Below are 10,187 nucleotides of genomic sequence, written 5' to 3'. Positions count from 1 at the left end.
ACCTCTCTGCCAGTGTCATTGCAGTATGTTCCTTTCTGTTTTTTCTAAGAGGACGTTTTGGGCAGTTTGCTGCACATTGGCCCATGACTTCATGCGTGTAATATACTGTGTTTCGACAGTTTGGGGGGGGGGGGGCGGAAAGGCCGTCCGGCTGAGGACGCACTAATAAGGTCAGACAGACAGAGCAGCACTGCGGTGAAGCAGGGAGCCAGACTGGAGTGCACCTTGAAGGAAATGGCCCACCAAACTACATATTTGTGGTTGAGTGGGTCATGAAAACACATTTGCCCGTCACCTCACACACATTCAAACAGACTCCCTGGTTGTGGAGTAATGGCCATGACAAGAATCTTCTTCTTCTTCTTCAAAAAAAAAAGGACAGTTTCATTGTTTAGGTAGTTTTGAGTTCTGGTTGAAGGGGCACAGTCCCGCCCTTGTTAGGCCGGCAGTGGGACTGTCACCTCGCAGACCATCACGCGACCCAGTGGAGCGGAAGCTGGAACAGCGTGTACCAAAACAACACCCATCACATCGACAGTTAGAGGAGACACTTGGCTTCTGTTTTGCATGGGTCGCTGTTGCGGACACTGACCGGGACAAAACCGATTAACTGTCACCACCCGACCTGAAATCCCATCCCACGCACTGCTGATTTAGTCTCGGAACAGCAGAACAAAGTGCATGCTGTCCTGTTATTAACGGACAAACTATTTGAGAGCGGAGACACATTTTTAATACTTATCTCTCAAGACAAAAACGTGTGCAATTAAAGGATCACATCCAACAAGAACGCTTTTGTTCAAATCAAACTACTGAGGGTTTTGTGATGAAGTGAAGCAGATAGCGAGACATTTATTGGACACTGCTGCCTCCTGTTGTTCAATTGCAGTAACAGCAAACATTCCTCGTCAAACAAATAGAACTACAGGCTTACGTTCAACCTGACAACAGATGCATCCTAATATTAAACCATGTTGATACACGTGGGACTCTGCAGGTTTAAGGACCACCGACCGCTGAGTCCTGAGATGAGTCCAGCTGCCCTTTGAGCTCGGCGAGCTGTCTCTCCATGTGGTAGACGTCTTCAGACATTTCCCTGAGCGAGTAAAGGAGTAAAATACTTGGGTTTGTTCCCAAAAATAACACAAATGCACTTGTCGGTATGATGATATATTTGCATTTATTTTGTGTTAACCTGTGAACTGCCTGGGCCCTGCTCAGTTGGCAGTGGAGGCGCTTGACGATGGCTTCATAGCGCCTGTTCTGGATCTGAAGGAGAGAAAACAAAATGAGAATCCCGGCCTTCAGTCCTGATATCTTTCCTCGTGGTTTCGTATAGATGTCAGTCATGTTGAATTAAGTTCATTCCTTCTCGCCTCACCTCTATGTCTTTCTTTATCTGAGTATGAGTCGCAAACTCTTTCTGCACTTGCTCTCTCTTCTCAGCGATAGTCTCCCTCCTCGCAGAGATCTCCCTCTTCAGAGCATCATTTTCACTCTGCAGAAAAGAAAAAAGTAACAGTTAACGTGATTTGTAAAGAGAATTTCATTATAATTCAGTATCATCCAGTTGTTTTTACTCCACCTTTGCCATTTGCACCGTGTTTCCATTTGGATTCTCCAAATCTTCCTTCAGCTCCTCTTTCTTCTGCGTCAGCATCCTGACCAGTGCTCTTTTCTCCTCCAGCTCTTTATAGGCCTCCGTCTGGCTCGCTGCATGCAAAACAGCTGCTCTGTGACCCTCCATCTTGTTTCGGTAAGTGTTGAACCGTGCCAGTGCCATGCGAGCGTTCTCCTCCTTCTCGCTGATACTGATCTGGAGTTCTGTGTTTTCCTTGCTGATGGCTGCATAGCGGCCATACAGGACTTTGGTCTGATGCTCCAGGTGCTCCATCTCACCCTCCAGCATGAGGACTTCCCTCACTTTAGATCTCAGGTCCTGCTCCGCCATCTCACCTTTCCTCTCGACATCTGAAAGAGTTGCCTGGAAAAGGAGGCAAACAAAAATCTCTGCAAATATACATTTTTGTGGTACAAAGGCATTTGAAATAAGCAGGTAGATGAGATTAAAAGAGAGGTCAATGTGTCTATTCCTTACAGTTGTATTGCATGGATTCATATTCCTTATAATAAACTATTTGTAAGTGCAAAACTACTGCATTTTTCATGTGTTGTGTGCTTCATGTGACTTTTGAACACACAATCACTTCATTTTTAAGCAGCTGAAAAATACGGCCCTGTGCCACAACAATATTGGCAATATATGAAGTAAAACCAGCATATTTGGGGCATCAATTCCACAATAATACCAACACTTCTACTGTTACTACCACTGCTAATAGGAAATGTGTACACAGAATAATGTGGTTTACAAGCAGTGTTAGTTTGAGTCGATAATGTATTAATCTAGGGGTAAAGGTGAACCTGCAGGGAGATGAGTGTCTTCTGTTTCTCTTTCAGAGACTCGATCTGGGCAAAGCCATGTTGGCTGACATCCTCCACTGCCTTGGTTAATGAAAACCCAGGTTTCTCCTGTGTACCTGAGGGACACATAAGTATGTTTAACCAGCTGACTGTTAATGCAGTTAGCAATCATATTATAAAGCATTGTTGGCAGCCAAGACGTTAGGTCTATGTAGCTACATGAACCCATAGCTAATGGTGTAATGGCTCCAGTTAAGCACATCAAAGTTAATGGCGAACAAAAAATGAAGCTTAAAAACAAGTCTCCGGTCAGCTAAAATTATGCTAGTTAACAAGGTTATGCTAGTTAGGATTAGCCTATATTTATTCATTGTTATACCACCTTTCATAAACTCGGTTGAACATAGTTTTATTGATTTATTTTAGCACTATAAGCACGTCTAACTATAATTAATATCTTACCAGCTTCACTCTCTCTAAAGTTAACGGTAGACATTTTAACCGTTGCTAACGTTAAAGCGGTTTAACTGTTAATACGTTAAGCGCTAAGCTAGGTTAGCTAACACACCTCAAATTTATGTAACAATAAAATTGGTATTTTAATGATTAAGCAACTGAGCTTATGAAATACAATATATTGAAAAAATTAAGCCAACTATTAGCTAGCGTTAGTTAATTATATCAATGGGCCTCACTGCCGATACAATGACACTGCATTTCCCAGAGTTCAATTCGCTTCCTCGACCTCGTTCATCTAACTACATCCGGTTACAGCTAGCTACAGTAGCATTGATCTTTGACAGCAGCTGTAAACACTTTAACAACACGTGTGTCAATTGTTTTACGGAACTCGTTGCACTCTAAATGTGTTAAAATGCTCGTCAATCGACTGTGCTCTCTTTGTAGCCGTGTGGTTTACAGCAGCAGAGGAAGAAGAGCAGGATGGAGGACACCTACAGGACGCACCGGTCTGAAACATGTTTACATCACTCAGGTGCGACACTGGGGCACAGCAGCACCACGACGCCTCTATCACAGGGATTTGGGGGACTTGTACAAGACCGAGTCCGTTCAGCGGTATCTCCAGCAGCTCATGGAGGAGTTCAGAGACATTAGCAAGAAGTTACAGCACACATACCTCAGCGAGTCGGACAGAAAAGTGCTTCTGAAGAAACACACAGAGCTGCTGCCTCTGGCAAATGAGTGTGAGAGGATTGAACAAGTCCTGAAAGACCTCGAGGAAGTCCTTTCACTGCTGCATAGTAAGTATTTGTTTCGTTTCTATCAGTTAAAGCTGGCAAATATTAGTGTTTGTCTTGACATTTTGAATTTAAGGTCTTAAACTGCATTAGAATGTGTTTCATGTAAATAAAGGTATTGCAGTCTGTGTTTATTAAGCACAGTTGGCGTCCATGTTCTTGTTAAAGTCACTCTTAAATTGGAGATGGCATCAAAATGTTTGAGAATGCTAATACCACGAGCTGCATTCCCTCCTGACTGCAGGTTCAGCCGGTACCAAAGATGAAGATGAACAATTGACCCAGCTGTTGAAAGAGGAGGAAGCACACTTCTCCTGCAAGATTTTGGCCTTACGGAAAAATGTACGAACACAAGAGCGCGATCAAATAAACTTAGACATGTGTTATAAGGCAGTTAAAGAGTGAATCTTCTTTCTCTCCAGTTGGTCAAAGCTCTGGTGCCCACCGACCCACTTGACTCCAGTAATATTCTGCTGGAGGTTGTATCAGGACGAACGACAGGAGGTACGAAGGTCTCTTCTAACTGCTGATCAATAACGATAAACCGTTCGTCTTCTTAATATCTGTTCATGTTTCAGGTGACATCTGTCAGCAGTTCACCAGAGAAATGTTTGACATGTACCAGGGTTTTGCCTTTTACAAGAATTGGGACTTTGAGCTTCTGAACTACACGCCTGCTGAGGTTGGTAAGTCACATGTGTGTCTGTGCTCTATTATTAATTATTTGAGCCACTTGTGACAATTGTTGATGGAGAAACAACCGTATTAACTTGACTGTGGTTCCCAGGTGGTCTGCACCATGCAGCAGTGAGAATAGCTGGGGACAATGTGCACAGACATCTGAAGCATGAAGGAGGAACTCACCGGGTGCAAAGGATCCCTGAGGTGGGCCTCTCCTCCAGGATGCAGCGTATCCACACAGGGACCATGACGGTCATCATCTTGCCTCAGCCAGCGGAGGTACACTTGACTCTCTGCTTTTCATCAGTCTGTGCTATGAGCATGATTTGAAAAAAACCTACGTTGTGCTCGTAGTTTGACGTCCACATTGATCCAAAGGATCTCCGCGTCGACACCTTCAGATCTCGAGGTGCTGGGGGCCAAAGTGTCAACACCACGGACAGCGCAGTTCGCGTCGTTCATCTTCCCACTGGTAAAACACTGCTAGAGCAGTTCTGCCGCCACTACCAGACTAGAGACGGTTATGGTTTCATGTCGTATAAACACCAGACACCCTTCAAACAGGTACGACGGCCGAGTGTCAGCAGACTCGCTCTCAGCTGCAAAACCGAGACACTGCCATGCGTGTGCTGAGGGCCCGGCTCTACCAGAGCATGATGGGTAAAGAGACCGAGCAGAGGCATACAGCACGGAAGCAGCAGGTGAGGGAACTCCTCTTAAACACACTTTTTTTTTAACAGGGAAATTGTGATATTCACAGATCCCTGTCTTTTTAAACTGTCTTCATTTCCTATCTGTGTCTTACTACAGGTGGGCACACGTTCTCAGTCAGAGAGGATTCGTACTTACAACTTCAGCCAGGATCGTGTCACAGACCACAGGACGGGATATGTTACTAGAGATATTAAGGTAAGATATTAAGGGAGTGTGTTCCAAAATTCTGCGTAAATCACAAGAAAGCTGTACATTTTATATTTGTCATTTTCAACCAGAAAACGTCTTGCAAAACCGATCTGTCGATTCTTTATTTGTTTGCCTTTTTAAGTCAGTTTCTCATGAGTTGAAATCAATGCCACATGTGTTCTGCTCCATGTGTAGGAGTTCATGAGAGGAGGGGAGGCTCTCCATGACCTGATCGCTGATGTACTTGAGCATGCAGAGAGGGAGGCTCTTCTGGAGGTGGTGGAGAGCAGCAGCAGCCCGAAACCAGCGGAGTCTGGACAATCTGCAGACTGACACTACTTCCAGCCGAGTGTGCAGAACATGCAGTCTGCCATTTAGTAAAATATACTTATTTATTTTAATATAAATATGAATGTAAGCTTGTGCAATAGTCACATTGCAAATGATGCAATGTGAGCCAGACTGCAGTTCACTCATACTTAAGGTTTTTATTTTTCTAATAAAACATTGAATAATGTATTTGTGTCATGGTAATTCCCTAAATAGTAATACATATTTATAAATGATCAATACTTTACACTGCTTTAGGATAAACCAATTTCATATTCTTAGTTTTAAAACTGAGCTATAGTAAGTTAAAAGCTGCACATATCTTCTAAAAATAATGATATATTGCTAACGCCAAAAATGTCTTTTTCTCAATATATATTTGTATCATTTGTGCTGTTTGTGGGAATTTGGTTGTCCAAGTCATAATCAAAGCTTTTGTCCTGGCAGACTTTAACTTTCATGAAAACTTTCATTATAAAGTGCAGTAAAGTTGACTTTTTACATGTATACAGACTGTTATTGTCGGTAAATATCCTTCATATCAGGGTGTGGTCATATCAGCTTTATACACACACACACTCACTCACCAAAAACATGTCCCACCCTGCATGTGTGTGCCAGCTGCCCAACAACAATTTTTTCTCTACTCATTTGACCCATTATTAATATTTTGTTACATTTCAAAATCATAATTTACGTTTTCAGTATCATTTATTGAGATCACATGTTCCCATCTTTGATCTTGCTGCTTTATGAGAGTTTGACAATCAAATATTGTAACGCTGTTTCCACAATGATAAGAAAAATACAAATGGAAAATACAAAACGTTATTAGAATAGCTGTATATAAGTAAATCTGCCCGTACCAGACCACAGGATGAAATGACAATGTTGTATACATGAGATAAGACCTTCATTATGACAGATGTCGGTACAAAGAATGTGGATCGAGTCCAGTGGTAGACATTTTTATGATAAGAAAAACATATTTTAAGCTTTTTTGAAAAAAGAAATGTCGTCCTCCGCTCAATTTGTCCTAAAAAAAGATGTGTGCATCTTATGTAAAGAAAAGAAAAACGCAACGAACACATTTAATATGCTTGAAAAATGTAAAAAAAAAAGTTCCTAGAAAGAGTTTGCGTAAAAGTCTTCCGCTGCACGAAGTTCTTATGTATTTGGGTCAGTCGTCATCGTCGTCTCTCCGCCGGAGGCTCCTGGATTTGCCGTTCTGCGTCTTGTTTTTCCTGAATGAAGCGGGTCCACTTTCCCCTCCGATGGATGTGATGATGCGCTCCCTGAACTTGGGCTTTGGCTCTGGCGGCAGCTCGGCTGGAGCGCTGGCGACGTATCCCTCCACCTTAGGCAACTGTAGGTCCACCTTGGCACTGCAGAGGGAAGACAAAGAAACGGTCAGAGCTTCTTCAGTAGCTGCTGGCACATGTATCAGGGTCTGTAGGCTACATATACAATCATTGGATCAATCAGCACTTACTATGGATCCTCCTCTTCCTGGATCTTTTCCCAGGTCCCATATGGATTGGCAGTTTTTGGCCTTCTGGCTTGTTTCTTCACTGGTGCCGCCTCTACCTTTTTCTTCTCTTCAGGTTCAGCCGTCGTGCGTTGGACCTCTTCCTCCTTCTTCATCACTTCAGCCTCTTTAGGAGCGTCATCACTCACTTTATCTTCTCCCTCCTTCTCTGATGGCTCGGCTTCTGCTTTCCTTTTCTGAAAACAAACAAGGAGGAAAAGTGTGAAGTCTGGATTTTTTTCTTTTCTTTTTTTACACAGAATCTTGACAGGCAGAAGTTGAAATCCTCCTCTCACCCTGAAGCTGCTCTTTGGAGCGTTGGACTGCTGGCTTTCTTGTTCAGGGACTTCAGGCTCCTGAGGTACCGGGGCCCCGCTGGACATCTCCTCTCCTCCTGGTGGGGGTGGCTCCTCCTGACTCTCTCCCTCTTTGTTGGGCACAGTTCCAGGTGCTTCAATTGAAGGAAAGCCTGCTGGCTTCTCCCAGCTGGTCTCTGTGAGGTAAGGAAGATAGTGCATGTGATGATCAGACAGTATCTCCATAAAGAAGACGTGGTAACGGGGGTTTAAAAAAATATTCCACCTCCAGTCTCTGAGTTGTAGTAATATGTATAACCATCAGGACTGGCAGCTTCCTTCCACGGACAGCCTGAAGAGCTCTAAAGACAAACAATATTAGCATATTAGCAAACAACAATTTTAAGTGATTTACTAAAAATGCACAGAAACAATGTCAATAAATATTAACCTCTGTCCGTCCAGGCTGTGCAGAGGCTGGGCTTTCTCCCCGGACACCCTCTGGGTTTCCCCATTTAGATTCTGTAGTTAAAATACAACGACAACATAACAGCAAAACCAGGTTTGAAAGAGCCAGTTTGTATAAGAATAACATGGGAGTATGTTGGTTGTGTTTTCAAGTTCTTCTCACCTCCAGTTACTGTGTTGTAATAGTACTTGTGTCCATCTTCTGTCCGTCCTTCAACCCAAACCTGAGCCTCGGTTTGGCCTCTGGACTTCCAGCTCGCTTTCGCTTGCTTTTTCTGTTTTTTGCCCTGGGGTCCGGCATGGGGTCCGGCATGGGGTCCGGCATGGGGTACGGCCTGGGGTCCTACCTGAGGTCCTATCTGAGGTCCTATCTGATTTTTTGCCTGAGGTTTTGCCTTTGGTTGTGGCTGTGGAGTTACTTGGGCTGGTAATCCTAACACAAAAACACATATTTAAAGTTATGAAAGAGCAGAAGCTCCTCCTGCGTAGGAACACGTTACTTATTATTTGAATAAAACGTCAAATTACCTGCCGACTCCCTTTCCATCCTCTTCAGATCTTCCTCATATGCCTTCAGCGCAGCCTCCTCCATTGCCGCAAACTCTTTTGACATACGTGCCTCCTGCTTGGCCTTATCAATGCTCTTCTTTTTAATCTGCAGGAGGAAAGATAAAATGAGACGAGTGGTAGAGGCTAGTAGCCAATAAAAAGAGAGCTTTAGAGTCGGAGTGTAAAGTCTGGACCTTATCTCTCCTGCCAGTCCCGTGGACAGTGCCAACACGGGCATGTCACTGAGAACCGTCATTGATTACACACGCAGAAAGAATAAATACATATGGATGTTAATACCTCAGAGATCTTTGCAGCCACATTTTCTTTGTGATTCTTCCCTCTTTCGTGGAACTCGACGCTCTGCAGAGCAAAACAAACATGAGGAGACACATTGGCATGATATGTGGATACAGTCTTCAGCCACATGAACTGCATCTTTCGGCCAACTCACAGGCTTATTATCCGCGATCCAGCACTTGCAGTACTGGCAGAATTTCCTTGGTTGTGACTTCCAGTAGTCGGCCCTGAAAATGCACACAACTATCATTAAGTATCGAAACAAGTATGAATCATATCATCTTTAGCCTGGACAGCTAACGCGGCTAACTAGCTGGAGCTTTTCATGCTTCTTTATTTAACATTATATTATAATAATACTCACTAAACTTACAGAACATTTCTCTGATTGTATCTCAAAACTTACATTTTAAGCCTTGGTGGTTTAAAGTACGACGAGTAGTATTTAAAACGAACCAAATAGAAAGACAAACGCTTCCCACATTTCAGGAATGACAACAATGGCCGTTTGTGATGACGTCATCGCCAGTCGCCGTAGAGATGAGTCCTCGAGCTGATATATAAGATATTGAAGAAACACATTATTAAATTATATATTAGAATTGATACATACATATAAATGAATCAAAACAAGTTTTTACACTAATGGAGAGCTACAGAAAAAAAAAGGATTTATATTTTAAAGACATTGGTTATCTGCTTGTTTTATAGTCGGATGTATAGTTCGTATTTTAGGTATTATTCTTTGGAGACCTGCATACCGTCCCATATGGTCTAGCGGTTAGGATTCCTGGTTTTCACCCAGGCGGCCCGGGTTCGACTCCCGGTATGGGAACGACAACTTTTAAACTCTTACTGGGGCAAAGACTATATATAATTTATATAAAAGCTGAGGATTTCATTTAACTGGAAACTATGTCACAAAACATGGACTCATGGAGTTTAGGAGCTGGACAAAATATGGTTAATTGTCCATCTCCCAAATATAGATTCAGCACTGGATTTGTGGTATCTTTTGAAATTTTTGTGATTTTAATATCTAAAAATGTATTTTGCATTGAACAAAAAAAGCATAATAAATTCAGTATGCATGGGATATTATTCAAATATAATAACTATAAGAGAAGAGCCAGGGCTATATCAAACTAGACAAAATATTATCAAACATACAGATATTAAGTGTCTATGTCTATGTCAGTCGAATTAGAAAGTAGCTACATATTGATCAACATCCTTCAGGAAAATAACAAAATATAATTCTTTCTTGCCAAAATCATTGTCAAATTTATTATAACAAATATTTGTTTTCTTTCTTGGATTTTTGAAGAAACCAAACCCCAAATTTCCCCTAATAATGTTAAGTATTTAAAAAAAACGTGTTTAACTGTTTTGAATATAATCATGGAAAGAGCCGTTCGTGTTTATGTCTTTTTAGAATTTCTCCATATA

General features: G+C 42.3%; 3 protein-coding genes across 3 annotated transcripts; 1 reads left to right on the top strand and 2 right to left on the bottom strand.

Annotated features, from left to right (window-relative positions):
- Positions 1-999: 999 nt before the first annotated feature.
- On the bottom strand, positions 1,000-2,653 carry ccdc122 (coiled-coil domain containing 122; the record flags this gene model as incomplete). Its single annotated transcript, XM_079185617.1, has 6 exons — positions 1,000-1,096; positions 1,196-1,269; positions 1,382-1,498; positions 1,586-1,984; positions 2,425-2,540; positions 2,644-2,653. The coding sequence occupies 6 exons, from the start codon at positions 2,651-2,653 to the stop codon at positions 1,000-1,002; spliced, it is 813 nt and encodes a 270-aa protein (XP_079041743.1).
- A 567-nt stretch (positions 2,654-3,220) lies between these two features.
- Positions 3,221-6,591, top strand: mtrf1 (mitochondrial translational release factor 1). Its single transcript, XM_079186022.1, has 9 exons — positions 3,221-3,686; positions 3,928-4,025; positions 4,106-4,187; positions 4,262-4,369; positions 4,471-4,643; positions 4,719-4,836; positions 4,929-5,065; positions 5,175-5,273; positions 5,463-6,591. Exons 1-9 carry the CDS (start codon positions 3,299-3,301, stop codon positions 5,598-5,600), a joined length of 1,341 nt encoding a protein of 446 aa, XP_079042148.1. The 5' UTR covers positions 3,221-3,298; the 3' UTR covers positions 5,601-6,591.
- wbp4 (WW domain binding protein 4) lies at positions 6,145-9,234 on the bottom strand. Its single transcript, XM_079186023.1, has 10 exons — positions 9,145-9,234; positions 8,893-8,965; positions 8,739-8,801; positions 8,418-8,544; positions 8,053-8,322; positions 7,873-7,943; positions 7,708-7,783; positions 7,422-7,618; positions 7,090-7,322; positions 6,145-6,982 (listed from the first exon to the last, which is right to left on the bottom strand). Coding segments are annotated over exons 1-10 (1,317 nt in total). The 5' UTR covers positions 9,147-9,234; the 3' UTR covers positions 6,145-6,777.
- Between the last annotated feature and the right edge of the window lie 953 nt (positions 9,235-10,187).

This window comes from Pholis gunnellus, assembly GCF_910591455.1.
Source record: "Pholis gunnellus genome assembly, chromosome: 24".
In the NCBI taxonomy this organism is placed as follows: domain Eukaryota; kingdom Metazoa; phylum Chordata; class Actinopteri; order Perciformes; family Pholidae; genus Pholis; species Pholis gunnellus.
The sequence above is the reverse complement of the archived record's forward strand: the minus strand, read 5'-3'. Positions and strand labels throughout refer to the sequence as shown.